The sequence below is a fragment of the Myxine glutinosa genome, chromosome 2 (assembly GCF_964187855.1).
Source record: "Myxine glutinosa chromosome 2, kmMyxGlut1.1, whole genome shotgun sequence".
Lineage (NCBI taxonomy): Eukaryota > Metazoa > Chordata > Myxini > Myxiniformes > Myxinidae > Myxine > Myxine glutinosa.
This window is the reverse complement of record NC_136262.1, coordinates 171,841,581-171,863,947: the sequence shown is the minus strand read 5'-3', so window position 1 is coordinate 171,863,947 and position 22,367 is coordinate 171,841,581. Positions and strand designations below refer to the sequence as shown.

At 42.6% G+C, this 22,367-nt stretch overlaps 1 protein-coding gene across 1 annotated transcript in view; it reads right to left on the bottom strand.

Annotated features, from left to right (window-relative positions):
• Positions 1-3,253: 3,253 nt before the first annotated feature.
• The window catches only part of LOC137421079 (protocadherin-8), a 184,519-nt gene continuing 165,405 nt past the window's right edge, over positions 3,254-22,367 (bottom strand). The window contains exon 5 of the mRNA XM_078772673.1: positions 3,254-4,080. Within this exon, the coding sequence (XP_078628799.1) occupies positions 3,617-4,080 (464 nt within the window). The 3' untranslated portion in view covers positions 3,254-3,616. The remainder of the gene's footprint in view (positions 4,081-22,367) is intronic.

The following is a 22,367-nucleotide window of genomic DNA, read 5'->3' as shown; positions in this document are numbered from 1 at the left end:
AGCTCCTTGGTCAATTTTAGCTCCTTAGTCAATTTAGCTCCTTGGTAAATTTTAGCTCCTTTGTCAATTTTAGCTCCTTGGTCGATTTGAGCTCCTTGACCGATTTTTGCTGTTTGGTCGATTTTAGCTCCTTGCCTGATTTTAGCTCATTGGCTGATTTTAGCTCCTTGGTCGATTTTAGCTCCTTGGTCGATTTTAGCTCCTTCGGCAATTTAGCTCCTTCGTCAATTTTAGCTTCTCGGCTGATTTTAACTGCTCAGCAGATTTTAGCTCCTTGGTCAATTTTAGCAATGCTTGGTCATATTTTAGCTTCTCGGCCGATTTTAGCTCCTTTGTCAATTTTAGCTCCTTCGTCGATTTGAGCTCCTTGACCGATTTTTGCTGTTTGGTCGATTTTAGCTCCTTGCCTGATTTTAGCTCATTGGCTGATTTTAGCTCCTTGGTCGATTTTATCTCCTTAGTCAATTTTAGCTCCTTCGTCAATTTAGCTCCTTCGTCAATTTTAGCTTCTCGGCTGATTTTAGCTGCTCAGCAGATTTTAGCTCCTTGGTCAATTTTAGCAATGCTTGGTCATATTTTAGCTTCTCGGCCGATTTTAGCTCCTTGGCCGATTTAAGCTCCTTGGTCGATTTAACTCCTTGGTCAATTTTAGCTCCTTGGCCGGTTTTAGATCCTTCGTCATTTTTAGCTCCTTTGTCAATTTTAGCTGCTCGGCTGATTTTAACTCCTTGGTGAATTTTAGCTGCTCGGCTGATTTTAGCTCCTTGGCCAATTTTAGCTCCTTGGTCGATTTTAGATCCTTGGTTGATTTTAGCTTCTAAGCTGAAGCGAAAATTGACCAAGACCGAAAAAGAGCATCGAAAAAGGCCAACCCCTGCTCTGCGGGGAAAAGGCCTCTAAAGGTGGTTCCTTGGTCAATTTTAGCTTCTCGGCTGGTTTTTGGCTGCTCAGCAAATTTTAGCTCCTTGGTCAATTTTAGCAATGCTTGGTCATATTTTAACTTCTCGGCCGATTTTAGCTCCTTGGTCGATTTTAGATCCTTGGTTGATTTTAGCTTGTAAGCTGAAGCTAAAATTGACCAAGGTCGAAAAAGAGCATCGAAAAAGGCCAACCCCTGCTCTGTGGGGAAAATGGCCTCTAAAGGTGGTTCCTTGGTCAATTTTAGCTTCTCGGCTGGTTTTTTGGCTGCTCAGCAGATTTTATCTCCTTGGTCAATTTTAGCAATGCTTGGTCATATTTTAGCTTCTCAGCCGATTTTAGCTCCTTGGTCGATTGAACTCCTTGGCCGATTTTAGATCCTTCGTCATTTTTAGCTCCTTTGTCAATTTTAGCTGCTTGGCTGATTTTAGCTCCTTGGTGAATTTTAGCTGCTCCACCGATTTTAGCTCCTTGGTCGATTTTAGATCCTTGGTTGATTTTAGCTCCTTGGTCGAATTTAACTCCTTTGTCAATTTTAGCTGCTTGGCTGATTTTAGCTCCTTGGTCAATTTTAGCTCCTTGGTCGATTTTAGATCCTTGGTTGATTTTAGCTCCTTCATCAATTTTAGCTTCTAAGCTAAAGCTAAAATTGACCAAGATCGAAAAAGAGCATCGAAAAACACCAACCCCTGCTCTGCGGGGGAAAATGGCCTCTAAAAGTGGTTCCTTGGTCAATTTTAGCTTCTTGGCTGATTTTAGCTGCTCAGCAAATTTTAGCTATTTGGTCAATTTTAGCAATGCTTGGTCATATTTGAGCTCCTTGGCCGATTTTAACTCCTTGGTCAATTTTAGCTCCTTCGTCAATTTAGCTCCTTCGTCATTTTTAGCTCCTTTGTCAATTTTAGCTGCTTGGCTGATTTTAGCACCTTGGTCAATTTTAGCTGCTCGGCTGATTTTAGCTCCTTGGTGAATTTTAGCTTCTAAGCTAAAGCTAAAATTGACCAAGATCGAAAAAGAGCATCGAAAAACACCAACCCCTGCTCTGCGGGGGAAAATGGCCTCTAAAGGTGGTTCCTTGGTCAATTTTAGCTTCTCGGATGATTTTAGCTGCTCAGCAAATTTTAGCTATTTGGTCAATTTTAGCAATGCTTGGTCATATTTGAGCTCCTTGGCCGATTTTAACTCCTTGGTCATTTTTAGCTCCTTTGTCAATTTTAGCTGCTTGGCTGATTTTAGCACCTTGGTCAATTTTAGCTGCTCGGCTGATTTTAGCTCCTTGGTGAATTTTAGCTTCTAAGCTAAAGCTAAAATTGACCAAGATCGAAAAAGAGCATCGAAAAAGGCCAACCCCTGCTCTGCGGGGAAAAATGGCCTCTAAAGGTGGTTCCTTGGTCATATTTTAGCTTCTCGGACGATTTTAGCTCCTTGGCCGATTTTAGCTCCTTGGTCGATTTAATTCCTTGGTCCATGTTGTTTTTGTTGTTGTATTTTAGCTCCTTCGTCATTTTTAGCTCCTTCGTCATTTTTAGCTCCTTCGTCATTTTTAGCTCCTTCGTCATTTTTAGCTCCTTCGTCATTTTTAGCTCCTTTGTCAATTTTAGCTGCTCGGCTGATTTTAGCTCCTTGGTGAATTTTAGCTGCTCGGCTGATTTTAGCTCCGTGGCCGATTTTAGCTCCTTGGTTGATTTTAGTTCCTTGGTCAATTTTAGCTCCTTGGTCGATTTTAGATCCTTGGTTGATTTTAGCTCCTTTGTCAATTTTAGCTGCTCGGCTGATTTTAGCTCCTTGTTCAATTTTAGCTCCTTGGTCAATTTTAGCTGCTTGGTCAATTGTAGCTTCTCGGCCGGAATTTTAGATACTGCTCATTACAAGAGTTAATATCAGTTATTTTGAAATCCAATAATATGAAATCACACAATTCAATTGTGAACAATTAACTTCCTGGCAATTCTGGCAGATGGCAAAGAATAATTACTAAGATTAATGATCATAATAATATTAATAATAAATAGGATGGTCTCAGCTACCCAGTGGATATGATGAGGATGAAAGGATCATCCAGTGCCCCCACATATTTGGGAACAGGTACGACGTAGTAATGAATGGTGATTGTTAAAAAATAAAATGCTGCTGCTGATGAAGATTCCGTCAATGATCATGTGCATGATGAAATTACGAACGAGATGGTCTAATGAAGCCAAAGAGTATCGCAGCTTGTTTACGCATAATGCTTCGGTCAAATGGTTCAGCTGGGCTAATAGCCTGGGCCCTCCATGAAACCTCCATTGTGCTGGAGTTTCTTCAATCAGAATTACAAAGACTTTCACAAAGGCAGTCCTTTTTAAAGCAGGTTTAAATCAGGAATGTGAAAGTACGTATTGAAAGGGTTTTCTAACAACAATGTCACCAAATGGAGCGATGTCATCTCAAGCCAAGTGCTAAATCCGTTTACATGTTAAGCACAGATAACTTTGTAATAATGACAATAATAATAACGACATTTATAAACAATGAGGAAATACAATAATAATTATAAAAACAATTACTTTAAATCAATGAGGAACCGTTTTGGAAAAAAACGAAATGATCAATTATTTCTTCCATACGGTATAAACAATCCAGGGAGGCCATGGAGGTGCCCCGAAACAGGTGGTGCGGATCAGCAGAAAGCGTATCGCTTAGCGTGGAAAGCAAATGGTCATTCGCTTGGCGGTGCCTTTCCAAAGGTTGCGAATGTCTGTCTTTTGGCACGGCGTTCCAGCGTGCCACATGCGTTCTGCGTACGCCCGGCACGTTCGCTCGCTGTTGCGCCTGGCACACGATGCATCGTGTTTGTGTTTTGTTCTCCGCAAGTTTTCAACTGCTCGGCCTCGGAGCTTCCTGCCGGTACGCCACGGGCTCGTCCCAAGGTGCCGTCGCCGTGGAGCATGGCAGGCGTCGGACGGGTGACGACCTCCATCTCTCTGTCGAGCGCGGGTGGGCTGAGGTCTCGATTGCAATCCACAAACATTTTCGGCGTCTGCTGCCCGGCTTGACCCTCCGTAAAGGAGGACGCGCCATCAGCAGGTGGTTTGAGAATGGCGTCAGGTGGCATCCAGCAACGGTCAGAGTGGCCGAGAACACGACATTCAGCTGTGCAGTGTGCATGCACACGAGCTTCACCTGTCGAAAAAAAAAATATCATAAGGGTGCTGTTAAAATGTTTTACATAATCAACGTGTCATTTAGAAATTTCACATAGTAACAATATTGACGATCCTTTCACGAGTATTGACAAAACAGAAACAATTTGTATTAGCACTACTCCCCCTGAACTGCAGAAGATACATCTCGACCTCAATATGATACTTTAGCTAGTACTCTGATGTACCAACATTTTATTGAAATAATCAAGCAATAAACAAGTGAAATTCGGAAGATCAGAAGAACATCATGTTCAGACTATGTGGCATGACTCCGGCACCACCGACCAATAAATCTTTGTCTACCAAAGATTCTTAGATCCGACATTGTGGTCTTCAATGGAGACTATATGCACACGACGTGCATCCTGGTCCAAATGTCCTGTTACAAAAATGGCAAATTTATTAATTATATTTCCCTACTTGCTTCCATTTCAGTTATTCTTGCACTTTGTCCCTTCACATTCATAAGCATTTCAGTCATCATACCACTCGGTCATAAGCATTCAGAAAATAAACGCAGCACAGGTCAACGGATATACGGACTTTACCTGAAACCACCACAAGGAGTGCTATCCCCTCAACAATAAAATTCCATCACGAGAAGCTGAACACGAAGTTAGGAAGGCACATCAATCTATCAATCACATCAATCCAATGACCAAATTTTGGCACGACAGAACTCTAATGTATCCACGAGATAGCACTATCTCACTGCTACCCTAATATTGTCACGTGACCATGGGTGGCGATGGCCTACGGGGCATTTGTAAGACTCACCCACACCCTCGGAAGAGAACACAGTGAAACCATGTCCCATAAGTGGGTGCCATGGCCTCAAATTGCAAAGCCAAGTTTGATGACTCAGATGGTCAAATTAAGCCAAAGTGAATAGTAAGCTAAGCAGAAATAGACATCGAATCACAAAACAACACTTGATTAGAAAAATGCATGGCTTTATTATAATTGTAAAATCCCAATCAAAAACAGAATTAGAATAATGTTTAAAATCATCCAAATTAATTATTAAGCATACCTAAGCACAATACTTAACTCGGAGGACAGGCTTAAAGAGCCATACATACAGTATCTTTCATGGCAGCATATATGGTACAGTTTGCAATGTGGGATTCTGGAGAATGGCACTGAGAATGGTACAACAAGGAGAATAAATCTATCTTTGGCTGATGGTGAAGGCAGTGAAATAAGCTGCAGTGATCTGGCCCAACGCTGACAGGAAAAACAAAGACTGTGGTTGATGAAGGATGGACATTGTGTTGCAAGCTCCTCACTTCACAGACGGCTGTGGCACAGCGGTGTATTCAGAAGGTCACATTTTTGCAACCACTCATGATAGATACCATACCAGCATAGTCACCTTGAGGCTAATTCCTCTTCCTTGATAGTCATCTGAGAAAATTGTCATGTGGGCTCTTACAGAGGATATCATCTTGTGGCCTCCTACAGAGGATATCATCTTGTGGCCTCCTACAGAGGATATCATCTTGTGGTCTCAGAGGATATAATCTTGTGGCCTCCTACAGAGGATATCATCTTGTGGTCTCCTACAGAGGATATCATCTTGTGGCCTCCTACAGAGGATATCATCTTGTGGCCTCCTACAGAGGATATCATCTTGTGGCCTCCTACAGAGGATATCATCTTGTGGCCTCCTACAGAGGATATCATATTGTGGCCTCCGACAGAGGATATCATCTTGTAGTCTCCTACAGAGGATATCATCTTGTGGCCTCCTACAGAGGATATCATCTTGTGGTCTCCTACAGAGGATATCATCTTGTGGCCTCCTACAGAGGATATCATCTTGTGGCCTCCGACAGAGGATATCATCTTGTGGCCTCCGACAGAGGATATCATCTTGTGGTCTCCTACAGAGGATATCATCTTGTGGCCTCCTACAGAGGATATCATCTTGTGGTCTCCTACAGAGGATATCATCTTGTGGCCTCCTACAGAGGATATCATCTTGTGGCCTCCTACAGAGGATTTCATCTTGTGGTTTCAGAGAATATCATCTTATGGCCTCCTACAGAGGATATCATCTTGTGGTCTCAGAGGATATCATCTTGTGGCCTCCTACAGAGGATATCATCTTGTGGTCTCCTACAGAGGATATCATCTTGTGGCCTCCTACAGAGGATATCATCTTGTGGCCTCCTACAGAGGATATCATCTTGTGGCCTCCTACAGAGGATATCATCTTGTGGCCTCCGACAGAGGATATCATCTTGTGGTCTCCTACAGAGGATATCATCTTGTGGCCTCCTACAGAGGATATCATCTTGTGGTCTCCTACAGAGGATATCATCTTGTGGCCTCCTACAGAGGATATCATCTTGTGGCCTCCTACAGAGGATATCATCTTGTGGCCTCCTACAGAGGATATCATCTTGTGGCCTCCTACAGAGGATATCATCTTGTGGCCTCCTACAGAGGATATCATCTTGTGGCCTCCTACAGAGGATATCATCTTGTGGCCTCCTACAGAGGATATCATCTTGTGGCCTCCTACAGAGGATATCATCTTGTGGTCTCAGAGAATAACATCTTGTGGCCTCCTACAGAGGATATCATCTTGTGGTCTCAGAGGATACAATCTTGTGGTCTCAGAGGATATCATCTTGTGGCCTCCTACAGAGGATATCATCTTGTGGTCTCCTCCAGAGGATATCATCTTGTGGTCTCCTACAGAGGATATCAACTTGTGGCCTCCTGCAGAGGATATCATCTTGTGGCCTCCTACAGAGGATATCATCTTGTGGCCTCCTACAGAGGAAATCATCTTGTGGCCTCCTACAGAGGATATCATCTTGTGGCCTCCTACAGAGGATATCATCTTGTGGTCTCCTACAGAGGATATCATCTTGTGGCCTCCGACAGAGGATATCATCTTGTGGTCTCCTACAGAGGATATCATCTTGTGGCATCCTACAGAGGATATCATCTTGTGGTCTCCTACAGAGGATATCATCTTGTGGCCTCCTACAGAGGATATCATCTTGTGGCCTCCTACAGAGGATATCATCTTGTGGCCTCCTACAGAGGATATCATCTTGTGGCCTCCTACAGAGGATATCATCTTGTGGCCTCCTACAGAGGATATCATCTTGTGGCCTCCTACAGAGAATATCATCTTGTGGCCTCTTACAGAGGATATCATCTTGTGGCCTCCGACAGAGGATATCATCTTGTGGCCTCCGACAGAGGATATCATCTTGTCGTCTCCTACAGAGGATATCATCTTCTGGCCTCCTACAGAGGATATCATCTTGTGGTCTCAGAGAATAACATCTTGTGGCCTCCTACAGAGGATATCATCTTGTGGTCTCAGAGGATATCATCTTGTGGTCTCAGAGGATATCATCTTGTGGCCTCCTACAGAGGATATCATCTTGTGGCCTCCGACAGAGGATATCATCTTGTCGTCTCCTCCAGAGGATATCATCTTGTGGCCTCCTACAGAGGATACCATCTTGTGGTCTCAGAGAATAACATCTTGTGGCCTCATACAGAGGATATCATCTTGTGGTCTCAGAGGATATCATATTGTGGCCTCCAACAGAGGATATCATCTTGTGGCCTCCTACAGAGGATATCATCTTGTGGCCTCCTACAGAGGATATCATCTTGTGGCCTCAGAAGTTATTATCTTGTGGCCTCCTACAGAGGATATCTTCTTGTGGCCTCCTCCAGAGGATATCATCTTGTGGCCTCAGAGAATAACATATTGTGGCCTCCTACAGAGGATATCATCTTGTGACCTCCTACAGAGGATATCATCTTGTGGCCTCCTACAGAGGATATCATCTTGTGGCCTCCTACAGAGGATATCATCTTGTGGCCTCCTACAGAGGATATCATCTTGTGGCCTCCTACAGAGGATATCATCTTGTGGCCTCCTACAGAGGATATCATCTTGTGGCCTCCTTCAGAGGATATCATCTTGTGGCCTCAGAAGTTATTATCTCGTGGCCTCCTACAGAGGATATCTTCTTGTGGCCTCCTACAGAGGATATCATCTTGTGGCCTCAGAAGTTATCTTGTGGCCTCCAACAGAGGATATCATCTTGTGGTCTCAGAGGATATCATCTTGTGACCTCTTACAGAGGATGTCCTCTTGTGCCCACTTATTGAGGGTATCATAACATGTTGACTGCCATAATCACCCCATTCCCACTCTCTTGCTTCACAGACTGCTGTGGAACAGCAGTGTTCTAACATCATAATCCTTCAATATCATGTCCCTTCCAAAGCTGAGCCCTATTCCACATCCTTCTCTAACCCTATCTTTTCCTTGGAGGATATATTAGGACCCGGGATGTAATTCTTATTGAAGATCACTCAACAACCAAAATGTCTGATATGAGCCTTGTCCGTGGAAAAGGATTTCTTGGATGACCGTGCCATGGCCTTTCTGCACAGTCTAAAAAAACAAAATTTGGAATGCTTTTTTGAATAAATGTCAAACTTTTTGAATACTCTTAAACAGTTGAACTTTCTTTGAATCATTAGTATGACTATATAAACAGTACAATCGTAGTTACAAATCACTCGTCCTAGAGGCGCTCTCTTCTCATATTTTTATGCCATAGTCCATAGGGCAAAGCCGTCTAGAACAGCGTTTTTGTCCGTATGTATGTATGTATTTAGGAGGTCCCTGACAAGGTAGGAGGTCCCTCACAAATGCCCACCAATCAGAGCTGAGAATCTGGTCAGATGACAGGTGTTTAGTAACCATTACAGTTGCATATTTTCCTAAAAGGAAATGTAATGTTACGTTTATGGGGGGTGTTAGAGATTACCTAAGAAGAGATAGAACTGTATAGAATAGCATGGTTCATGTGCAAGTAGGAAAGCCAATCTCGATGAAAGGAGGTAGATACCTGTCCGCTTAAGGATTGTGTTTAAATGTGCACAATATGAGGGTCATGCTTGTGATAAGATATAGAGGGATTAAAGTTAATTAACCATGTGTAAAACCTCTTTTAAACTTCTAATGGGCGTGCCGGGTGCCATCTCTGCAGAACTGAGTTCACACTAGCCCAGAAGAACGAATCAGAAGGCTCTGGGACTCTACCAGGCAATGAGAGAAGGATGGAGGTACGATCGTCCCCTGGAAGGGGGTGAAGCCCAATGCCTGGAGTGGCCGTGGGTAATCAAGGGAGACCAGGGGGGAGCCAGTAGCTCTCTGTTGAGTGCGAAGAGAAGCAAGAGATTTTGCACTAGTCCTGTGAGGGAACTGCATGAGATCTGAGGAGAGCTTGCTTGTTGTGAGAGAGGTAAGGATTGTTGAGAATGGGGGAGGATTGGTGAGAATTAAGAAGGATTGGTGAGAATGGGGGAGGATTGGTGAGAACTGAAGAGGATTAGTGAGAACTGCGGATAATTGAGTGGGACCAGTTCTAAATGGATTGCGGGAGTTCTGAAAGAAGGGGAAGGAGCCAGGAGGAGCAGGAACAGTGAGCGTGCTAGGAGTTCGTGGTTTTGTGAGGAGAACGGGTTCGTTCTGAGGAGAATTGAGAGGTGGAAAACTTTTAGGAGGTCATCCTGCCTGGCTGCATTGGCCTGGTGCTGTTCTCGTCTTCTCGCCCCCCCACCCCACCTCCTCCCACTCCCCAACCTGTTGATCGTCCTGTTCGTTTCCTCATCACCTCTCTGTCGTCCTGATTGTCTCCTCATCGTCCTGCCCATCACCTCATCACCTGATCCATGCCCATCCTTCCCTCCCCTGCTGCCACCAGGAATAAGTCATCCCGTTTTGTCCCTCTTCCCTGTCTGTGACTGGAGAGAAGCGCCTTAGTTTTAATAGGATATATTATAACTCATTGTATATAGTTATTATCAACTTCATTTTCTCTGCTTGTGTTTTGGGAATAAACCCGTTTGGTTTTATAAAAGCTATAAGGTCCTTGTGATTCTCCTCAGCTTCGCGTGTGCATATACCACCAATAAATTGAAGAGAGCCTCGGAGATAAAGCCTGTTTCGGTCAATCCGTTCAAGGGCGGTGTTAACCGGCTCGTGAAAATGACAATAATAACCTTCTGTGGAACGTTTTGGGGTCGTAAGGTAGGTAGGAGGTTTAAAAAAATTTTTTCGTATGCAACATCGAGGCTCGTGTAAGAGCGGTCAAATTAAACACACATTAGCACATAAAAAAAAAAAAAAACATAAACCGACACAAAACAATAAAGGGAGGGGGAGACAAGATGGGGAGAGAGAGGGAAGCACACAAGCACAATAGTAGAGAACAGGAACATTGGGAGATCTGTGGAAGGGTGAGGGCTGGGGGTGGGGCGGGGGGGTGTTGGGGAGGGGGAAGGAAGGGGTACACTGTAAAAAACATATTGCATGAGAGAAAGCAACAAATTGACACTACTAGGAATTTCAGGAATGAAGTCAGAGATTGAAAGAGGTGGATTTGGGGTGTATTAACAGGGGTAGAAAAGATCAAGGTTTTGGAAGGGGGAAGATAAGAGATGGTGGTGAACAGCTGTTTTAAAGACCTGGAGGGAGGAGTGGGATTGAAGAGAGTGTGGGAGTTTGTTCCAGAGGTGGAAAAAAAGAAGAATAAAAGAGTGAAGGAGAGCAGAGTCTTGATTTTGGCAGGTTCACCAGAAGAGGGTTGCTGGCATTTCTTGTGCGTCCTGCAGGAATATTTGGGGGAACAGCACAGACAGAGCTGGTGGAGCTAGGCCAGAGAGAAGTCGGCAGAAGACAGAAAGACCACCAACCTGCCTGTGGTGAGAGAGTGAAAGGCCCACAGAATCAGCTTAATCGCGGGAGATACCATTTATCCTGAAAGCTTTGGTTTCTACAGCGTAAAGCTGAGCTAGGTGTGAGGCAGGAGCACCAGCCCAGAGGGGAGAACAGTATTCCATCGCGCTGCGGATGAAAGCCTTGTATGTATTGAGGAGCTCAGGTGTGACAAGGAAGGACTTCGCCTTGAAAGACACATGAAAGCCCGCTTGGAGTTTGAAAAAAGCACCTAAAGGACTTTCAGACTGCGAGAAACAAGATTCTGTGGGCTTTCATGTGTCTTTCACTGAGGAGAGGCTTCTGTCTGACCACTCTGCCATAAAGCCCAGATCGGTGGAGTGTTGCAGTGATGGTTGTCCTCCTGGAAGTTTCTCCCATCTCTACACAGGATCACTGGAGCTGAGCCAGAGTGACCATCGGATTCTTGGTCACCTCTCTTACCAAGGCCCTTCTCCCCCGATTGCTCAGTTTGGCCGGGCGGCCAGCTTGAGGAAGAGTCCTGGTTGTTCCAAACTTCTTCCATTTAAGAATTATGGAGGCCTCTGTGCTCTTGGGAACCTTCAATGCAGCAGAGATTTTTTTGTAGGCTTCCCCAGATCTGTGCCTCGACACAATCATGTCTCTGAGCTCTGCAGGCAGTTCCTTCGACCTCATGGCTTGGTTTTTGCTCTGATATGCATTGTCAGCTGTGAGACCTTATATAGACAGGCGTGGGCCTTTCCAAATCATGTCCAATGAATTGAATGTACCACAGGTGGACGCCAATCAAGGTGTAGAAACATCTCAAAGATGATCAAGAGAAATGGGAGGCACCTGAGATAAATTTCAAGTGTCATAGCAAAGGGTCTGAATACTTATGTCAATGTGATATTTCAGTTTTTTCTTTTTAATAAATTTGCAAAACTTTCTAAAATCCTGTTTTCTCTTTGTCATTATGGGGGTATTGAGTGTCGATTGATGAGGGAAAAAATGAATTTAAACGATTTCAGCATAAGGCTGCAACATAACAAAATGTGAAAAAGGTGAAGCGGTCTGAATACTTTCTGAATGCACTGTAAGCTTCACAAAGAGAAAAAGTTTTCTTTCCAAAGCAAGCCAATTCTTGAAAGTAACCATGTACTTTGATCACGCACCTGTGTCTGTGAATGCATGACTGAGCATGCAAATCACTAAATAATTTGCCAGGAGGAGTATATTAGCCCAATGATCTCATCAGGCTTGAGCTTTAATGACAACGCAAAAGCTACAGGACCAGCATATTCAATGACCTATTGTTGGATTTTTGTTGAATACAACTAATTTGTGGTACAAGGTGAAAACGAAACGAACGTCTTTTTCACAATATGATCTTCAAATTAGCCTCATTATCTTTTGAAAGAGCAAGTAGAAGATATTTCATCGCCTGACAAGCCAAATATATGATGAAAAAGGTCATCAATTTCCCCTTCAGGCAGAACATTATCTTTTTGGAAGGCCTTGCACATGATAGGTATAATAATAAAATCCCTTATTTCGATAGTAAGATTTAGAAATAGCCAACTTTGTACTCTGAGCACTTATTTACATAAATGTAATGTAGATTTTTGAAATTCATTTCCTTGAGCAAGTGTAATCAGAAACTGCTTCCATTTGTTCTTGTGCGCATAACTGCACCAAGGGCATGTCTTCTCATTTTACAATAAACCAGGTTAATGAAAATGCTCAATGGTCTCTGCACCGGAGAGATCAAAGTTATGGGCCAAAAAGATGTATTGAATATAAACCTTCATATTATTGGTTCATACGATCAGTTTCCAACGGTAATGAGGTGAATCGTTTCTGAAAATATAATGATAAAAGTTAAATTGCAGGTACAGTGAGTGGTCTTGCGGCAATGGACTGCCATGCCAAATGTTGGGATCAAATCTGAGCAAAGAAATCAATATAAAGGATTTGTATTCCAAACTAAGCTTCTGGAAATAAGCTAGTTGCAGAAGAATAAAACCCAGCTAGCTCACTACTGCCCTTCTGGGACAGGTTAGTCTGTCTGTTTTTCCCAAACTGTTCTGCGTGCGATTCCAATGCACACCTTGTGATCAACTCTTAAAAGAACCCAATTACATTTGGGATGGGCACTACATAATGTGTTTAAAAAAAACACACAGATCATGCAATTTACACTGGAAGTGAAAATTTTACATATATCAGACCATCCATTCCTGATTTAAGGCTGCAACAACAATGGCAGTAAATAACAGAGAAGTTAGCTGCATAAATGAGTGACTATAAATAGGTAGTTGCCTCATTTTAAGTGATGCTGACATTTCCTCTGAATCTCATCCATATCAGCTCAACTGAGCCATAACTCCAAAGGAATAGCTCCAAAGGGATAAACGTTAAAACAAATCTGTTCCAAACAAACAAACTAGAAAGTTCATAGATCACTTTATAGTAGAACAGGCAAACATGAAAAGTCCTCTAGAAAAAATTTTCACCACATTTTTTTGTTAATACAAGGAATCCATGCTAGACCAATCATTTATATGATGAGGAAGAATATGTGGGTAGATGCCACCCTCAATTTTGAATTTAAAGGTCATTTCAAGGTCAAAAGGTCAAAAATTTTGTATTTTTGGGGATTTTGCATGAATGTTAACCACATTCGATAGCTCCATCCATAAAACTATCTGTATTATCATGTCGATGTACCAAACCTATATAATTAAGGGCTAAACTTTGTCATTGTCCTGTTGGAAAGTAAATCTTAGCCGCAGTTTAAGGTCTTTTGCACTCCAAAGCAGGTTCTCCCCAATGATTTGCCTATATTTGGCTCCATTCATTGTTCCCCCTATCCATACATGTCTCCCAGTCAATGCTGCTGAAAAGCATTCCCATAGCATGATGCTACCACCACCATGCTTCATGGTAGGGATGGTGTTAGATGGGTGATGAGCTGTGCTCGGTTTCCGTCAGACATAGCGCTTTGCATTCAGGCCAAAGAGTTCAATTCTCGTCTCATAAGACCACATAATATTTTGCCTCATGCTCTCAGTTTTTCTCGTGCCTTTTTTGCAAACTCCAGGCATGCTGTCATTGCCTTTTTCTCAGGAGTGGCTTCCATCTGGCCACTCCCATTAAGCCAAGGTTTGTGAAGTTTGTCAGTCAAGTTTTAGAGACATCACAAGGATGATCAAAGAAAGTAGTTTTAGCTCTTTCACGAGCCTCGATCTTGTATACCAAAAAAAAGGAAAAAAAGTTGGATGCACCTGGGCTCAATTTGGAGTGTCACAGCAAAAGGGGTTTAATATTTATTGCCTCATGACATTTCAGCTTTTCATTTTTAATTATTTTGTAAAAATCTCTAAAAAAACTCTACTTTGATATTATGATATTATTTGATACTTTGATATACATGTGTAGATCAGTGACAAAAAAACATCAATTTTGAATTCAGGCTTTAACACAACAAAATGTGAAGAAGTCAAGGGGTGTGAATACTTTCTGAAGGCACTGTATAAAGAAGGAATAAGAGTTTGGAAGGAAAGGAGATGAAGTGATGGAAGAGCATAATCATGAAGGAAATACTTGATTTGGCTCTCAAAAAAAGAAGAAGCAAAATTCCTCAAATAAGAGCAAAACAAGTAAGAACAAAGTTGCAAAGTTTAAGCACAGGGACTGCCATCGAGCTTCAAGATTAGCAATTGACTGCTTGTAGTCTGTTCTCATAACATGCTGCCAACTGTCTCTCAATGCATTCGGCTCTGCAAACATTACATAGTACATTACTCAATTGGATTTATTCTCTTGAAACATACCTGAAAGAACACTTGGTTTTTGCTTTTTGATTAATGGCTTTTAATTTGGTAAGGTAACTTCAGAGGAAGAAAGACACAGATTATATTGATCAATAGTCAAGGCTAAGGGATTTTGTTGATTAAAAGTCACTTTCAGTCCTGATATGCTGTGATTAAAACTTGAAGGACAACTTGCTTGACATGGACCAAGGATTACATAGCTATTGATAACGTCAGCGATCTGGATGCAGAGCTTAGCAGAAATGAGTGAATATCGATAAAAACGAACCCATTTGGAAGCATTCAGCTTCAATACCTCACCACACTCTCCATGAGAAGGAATAAAGCAACCAGAGTTTCACCACACTTCCCATGAACCTATAAAAATTCTCTTCTGACCATCCTGTACAAAGGTTGAAGCTAGGTGACAGACATGATTCCAAATACTATATGACCTTGTGTACTGGGTTGGTAGAATAGCCTAGAGGTGTACACACTCATCTGTGAGCTGTTTGCCTTGGTAAAAATCCCGACCCAGCTATAAACTGTCATCCTGGTGTTTCACAGGCAAGGTGAGGCATCAATGTGTGTGTAGTGCCTAGAATAGACGTTAAACCAGTCGTCCTGTCTGTCAGTATTAGTTGATGGATGTTAAATATCCTACAATGTCCGTCATGAAGAGTAACTGAATTACCATCGGCAACCTGAACAAATTCCAAATTCCTGTTCCAAATTCCTGCTCTAGAACTGCTGCGCTTCTGTAATAACTGATGCTAACCACAACCATGTGCTACATTCGAATGAAGATAACCTTGTGCTTTTTCATAGTAAATGTGGGGTATTTATCTAAACAGAAAAAAGTTTGTCACTTCGCTCTTGAACTTGGAGTTCAATAGAAATAGGAAATCATAGATATTATTATGCAGGCAATGCCAAGGAAAGCTGTAATTGTTGAAATTTACTTGCACCGTTCAGCAGGTTTATATATACAGACTTGGCATTTAATATGGAATTTTTTTTTTTCTTGACTTGGGTTTACTTTCTTAACTCAGTATATCAATCTGGTGAGTTTCTTTTACACTTTGGTGATTTATTTGTTGAAAGAACCATGTCACTGATTGTCTGTCGCAGCAAGAAGTCAACAACAGGATTATATCACAGGTGGCGTGGCAAAATGTACGGACAGGTGCATTTGATGATTGGCTTCACAGTCGGGTATACAAGGGTTGTTGCGTTCTGTATTAGTGGAAAACAACTGCTGCACGTTTCCAAAAGTTATTGCCGCTTCCTCTGGAGATGGTCCGTCAACTCGACAATGCTGTTCGTCATGGAGTGGTGGCTTTACGAAATTACGGCATGAAACAGCGTGCTATTGCTCGGCAATATGGCATCACTCATGGTCAGGTGTCAAAGATCCTGAAACGAAATGCTCAGAGGGGTGTCCCTACTCCAATACCGAGGCCAGGACGTCCCCGCAGAACCACAAGGAGGGATGATCGCCAGCTGCACCGGTTAGTCCGCAATGGCCATACCAAGTCAGCTAATCGGCTTAGGGCTGAGTGGCAGCAACTGACAAATGTGCCTGTATCCAGAAGGCTAGTCAACCAACGACTGGTTCAAGCAGGCTATCGTGCCAGGCGTCCCCTGAGAAAGCCATGGCTGACCAGACAACACTGCCAGCGCCGATTGCAGTGGGCCCGAGAGCACCGTCAATGGCAGCCAGGACACTGGAATCACGTGATCTTCAGTGACGAGTCTAGATTTCTGGTCTATCGTCAAGATGGCCACGTCCGAGTGCGCAGACAAGTGCATGAAGCCTACAATAAAGATTGTATAGTGCCAAGAGTCCAATCTGGAGGTGGTGCGGTGACCGTTTGGGCTGCTTTTCATGCAGGGGGCAAAACTGACATTGTTGTTCTGAATGGAAACCTGAACCAGTTCAAGCACAGGGCCATTCTGGAAGAAACATTGCTTCCATTTGCTCGTGCAGCCTTTCGAGGAAACTTTGTCTTCCAAGATGACAATGCACGGCCTCATCGTGCTCGCATGATCCAACACTTTCTTGCTGACCGTGGTGTAGAGCATATGGAGTGGCCTGCCATGTCCCCGGATATGAATCCGATAGAGAACTTGTGGGCAGAATTAATGCATCAAATCGACCACTTGGACCAGCAGCCGACCTCTGTGCGTGAATTGCAGCAGGCTATTGTCACTGCATGGCAAGCGATTCCTGTCCAAACCTTGGCAAACCTCGTGAACAGCATGCCTTGACATGTACGTGCTCTCCTGAATGCTCGTGGGGGTTACACGAAGTACTGAACTGTAATTTTACTGTCCGTAATCCCAGTCGTAATTTAACTTTTGTTTTTGTTAAAAAATTTTTTGGCTAATGTGCAAAATAAAGAGATACTTCTGGAAAACGTACAGAAGTTTAACACAGTACTGTCCATGAATTGAGTTCGATATCAGTTTACATCACTTTCAAGGATCAATTTATTTGTTTCGAAATGTCAAATGTGGTTTTTGTTTCTTTTAAAGGTCACATTAACAAAATCTAGAATAGTTTCAACATAATTCCAATGAACTTTTGGTTCTAAGACATCTTGAAAAGTAAGTTCACCCCCACAAAAAAATATTCCATATTAAATGCCAAGTCTGTATGTATGTATATATACATACATATATATATACATATATACATATATATATATATGTATATATATATGTATATATATATATATATATATATATATATATATATATATATATATATATATATATATATATATATATATATAGATATTGTGGGGGTTGCCCCATTGGGACATAATCCACAGGCACGGGACCAGTGGGGCTATTGATGGTATGGGCGTGGCGTGCTCTCGGGTGTTGGAGCCACGCCCCCTTAAGAGTGATTTTGTGTTATAAAAGATGCATGAGTTCCGGTCACGAGTTAGTTCTGTTGGAATAAAGGAGCTTTGAACAAGCTGAGAAGTGTCTCGCCCTCTTCTCATCCGCAACTCCTACAATATCTTCTATATACGTATATAAAAGAAAGTTTTTGTTTGTTTGTCTGCACGCGCTAATCTCCTGAACGGTGAAAGTTAGGAGGAAACCTCTGAAACAAAAAATGTCGGGACGGGCCCCATGAAGGTTATAGGCGAGGTGGTGAGGCCGTTTGAGGCCGCTTCGGCCGGGCTGGGCCCATTTCGCAATTAAAAGCTGAGCTAAATTATAGTAGTCAATCTTCTACGGCCGCGAGTAAAAGCTGAATTATAGTAGTAAATTCATTCAAAAAGAACCCGGGCAACGCCGGGTGCTTTTGGCTAGTATTATATATATATATGTACTAGTGGGGGCATCCATGGGAATCCCACGGGCATGGAGGTGTGTGACATTTGGACATCTTCATTCAGATGCTGGACTTGCACATTCAGTTTTACAAAATGGTTCTTGGCAATTCATCACATCCACAAATGATGTAATCCACACAATTTATTTACTTCTGATAACATGTGAATGGACGTGCATGCACATGGGAAATACAGCTTGAAATGTGTAATTACACCTCATGTAAAATGTCACTTCAAGAGCTCAAATCCCCTCCCTCCCCACCCCATCCCTCCCACATCACACACACTGCACCGGGGAGAGGATCACACAACGGGGAGTGGATAACTCACATGGGAGTGGGTCACACACAGGGGAGTGTGTCACACACAGGGGAGTGGGTCACACACAGGGGAGAGGGAGAGGATCATGACATTCATTGGTGGTCTCGTTCTGTTCCCTTATTCTTTTATTCATTTTGGAAATGGCAGTTACAAATGACCCTCATGCAACTCATTGAGACAGTGCTGACATAAAGAAGCAGGAATGACAACCCACATGCCCCACATTACGCAACCTTGAGCTAAAGACAGCTAGGATGGACGTGATGCATTTAGAGCATATTCTGACGCCGAGAGCAACTCGCACCAAGAACCTGACAAAACAACGTGCGCAACAAGTGACAGCACAGGATCACGACGAATGGCAGCGGCCACTTCGGCAGCGATTATAATCGTAATTACCGGACCAGATTCAATCTGTTCCAACATGACCACCTCGACCTGATCTGCAGGTTCGGCACCAGCCTTTGGAGAACAAAGCTCTGCCCCTCTCCCCATGTGCAGAGTACCTAAATGTAACTACTAGCGTGAATCAGTGCGCTCTGCGCGCCTCACCCCACGTCGTTTCAGAGGGGCAGGCATATTTGACCATTTCGGTGTCTTTTGGGTTTCATGGTGTTTTGGGTCTTCAGGGCCATTTGGCTCTTCAGGGTCTTTTGGATCCTCTGGGCCTTTAAGGGTATTTTGGGTCTTTGAGGTGTTTTGGGTCTCCAGGGTCTTTTGGGTCTTTGGTGTCTTCTGAGGCTTTTGGTTCTTAAGGGTCTTTGGTGTCTTTTGGGTCTTTGGGGTCTTCAGGGGCTTTTGGGTCTTAAGGTTCTTCTTGGTATTTAAGGGTCTTTGGGTCTTTTTGGGTCTTCGGGGTATTTTGGGTCTTCGATGTGTTTTGGGTCTTCGGGGTGTTTTGGGTATTCGGGGTGTTTTGGGTATTCGGGGTGTTTTGGGTCTTCGGGGTGTTTTGGGTCTTCAGGGTGTTTTGGATCTTCGGGGTGTTTTGGGTCTTCGGGGTGTTTTGGGTATTCGGAGTCTTTTGGGTATTCGGGTGTTTTGGGTCTTCGGGGTGTTTGGGGTCTTTTGGGTATTCGGGGTGTTTTGGGTCTTCGGGGTCTTTTGGGTATTCGGGGTCTTTTGGGTATTCGGGGTGTTTTGGGTCTTTGGGGTGTTTTGGGTCTTCGGGGTGTTTTTGGTCTTCAGGGATCTTGGTGGTCTGAAGGGTCTTGGGGGAATTAAAGGGTCATTAAAGGTCTGAGGGGTCTCAGCAGTCTTAACACAAGAGGGGTAATTAAGAGGGTCGTAAATGTAATTGAAGAAGAAGAAGAAGACGTTTTCGTCGCATATAAACATACAAACAGACATACATACATACAAACATACATACATACATACATACATACATAGCGAACCATATACGTTTGCTCTATTGTAATAAGATTTATTGTGACAACGTCTAAAGAATGAAACTTTAGAATGTCTTTCGAAAAACTTTAGAATGAAATTTTCTTTAGACAAAAGAAAACGTCTAAAGAATGTGACTACATCTAAACAATGAAAAGAATGAATGAAAGAATGAAACATTCCGACGATATAAAGAATGCAGCTCAAATGGAAAAGTCCCTTGGGGGGAAAAAAAGTCTTTTGGGCAGTATATAAGAACATTACATTGCACCTTTCTGTCCCACAAAAACCAAAGTTACTCTTTTCGTTACAGCATACAAAATGACATTTTTAAAATTAAAGATTTCAAATAAACTTCTTTAAAGTGTACGTGCACATAGCTTATAAAACAAGCATTGTGAGTATTGCGCTGCAATACATGTCCCCTACCAAAGTTCAAAGTGCCATAACTTTGTCAAAAATGATCGAATATGCAAATTTATGCACGGTTGATGCTGGTTTACAAACCTGATCTGAGGTATGCTGAGACACGTGTGTTACGCCTCGCCTCGTTGATAAGCCCGCAAGGTTGCTCCGTGGAGCAGCCTGCACGTATTGCACTGTGTGAATTATATAAATTATTACCAACTCACGGTCTGAGGTACTAGCGATTCAAGAGATATCCATTTTTTAAATATTTTCGTTTAATTAAAGATATCTGCCAAACCACGTGCCCTATCGCAAATTCCAAAAGGACATTTTAGTAGACTGACATGCTGAACAGATTTGTGAAGTTTCCCCTCGATTGGATCAAAAATGAGGGAGGGGCTCGGTTTTAAAGGTTCATGCTTAAAAACGTCATAACTCTGAAACCATCAGTCATCAGTAATTTATTATATTTTCCGGTTCACGATCAATGATCGATGTGTATATATATGTTGCTCGGCTTGGCTCCGCCCCTCCGGAAAGCGCACACTGTGTCGCGCTGTTGACGTTCGCGAGACGAGGCTGAGGACGCGCAGTGCGGCTTGAGGAGAACTTGAGAATAAACAACGGATATCCATTTTAAAAAACATTTTCGTTTAATTAACAATATCTGCCAAACCACGTGCCCTATCGCAAATTCCAAAAGGACATTTTAGTGCTGAACAGATCTGTGAAGTTTCCCCTCGATTGGATCAAAAATGAGGGAGTAGCTCGGTTTTAAAGGTTCATGCTTAAAAACGTCATAACTCTGAAACCATGTGATGCATGATGTCATGCTCGCTGACTTTTTTGTTCGTCATGGGTATGCGATTCTGCCTGCAAAGTCTGGCCTCGATCTGTTCAGCCGTTGCAGAGAAAAGGGGGTTTTCGTGTTTTCACGAAAAACAATATGGTGGCCGAACCACGTGACCTGTGACGTCATAATTACCATTAAAATATTCTACAGACCGAGTCCATCATATGGTGAAAATTTTATCTCAATCGGTCCTACTATTGCAGAGAAATGGGTTTTTAAAGGAAATTAAAACTTAAAATGGCACTGAGTTAAGGATCATCAGAATTATCAGAATTCCCAAAGTTCAAAGTGCCATAACTTTGTCAAAAATGATCGAAACGTCGTGAAGTTCGAACTTCGTCTGTAACTTATCATGAGGAACCCATGTGCCAAGTTTGAAATCATTAGCATTAAGCGTTTAGAAAAAAAGTCCTGAAAATTGTTCTTTGGGTGACAGACTCATGTCTCAAAAAGACTGACGGACTGACGGACGGAGGGATGGCATGCGAACCTATAGTCCCCTCCGGTGTACACCGGTAGGGGACTAACAAGCATTCTGAGTATTGCACTGCAATACATGTCCCCTACCGGCAGTGTGAATTATATAATTACCAACTCGCGGTCTGAGGCAACGCGGCTAAAAATTATCCAATTTGCACCAAATAAAGTTGATGAATAGTTGCACCGACCCCTACCTCTCACTAAAAGTGGAAACAGAATGTAAATCGGAGTTAAAATAAGCCCGCAAGGTCGCTCCGTGAAGCGGCCTGCACGTATTGCACTGTGTGAATTATATAATTACCAACTCACGGTCTGAGGTAACTCAGCTAAAAAAATATCCGATTTGCACCAAATAAAGTTCATGAATGGTTGCACAGACCCCTACTTCTCACTAAAAGTGTAAACAGAATGTAAATTGGAATTAAAACAAGGAATATTAACAGCTTTGACTTACCGCACTCCAAATTATAGTCCAGAAAACTGTTGGGGAAATTAGCAAAGTTCAAAGTGCCATAACTTTGTCAAAAATGATCGAAACGTCATGAAGTTCGAACTTGATCTGTAACTTATCATGAGGAAACCATGTACCAAGTTTGAAATCATTATGATTAAGAGTTTAGAAAATAAAATCCGGAAAGCTGTTCTTTGCATGACGGACTGACAGACGGAGGGACGGAGTGGAAACCTATAGTTCCCTCCGGTGTACACCAGTAGGGATTAATAAGAACAAAAAAAAATCTCTCATCAAATTCCCGTGTGTTTATTTATTTATTTTACATATGTGAATTACACGTCCAGAAACACGTGAAATGGAGTTTGTTTATTAATTCTGGATGTGAACACGATGTTGAAAACTGGTGTAAAAAAAAAAAAGATCAATGGAATGAATGGAGTGTTTACACAGGATTACCT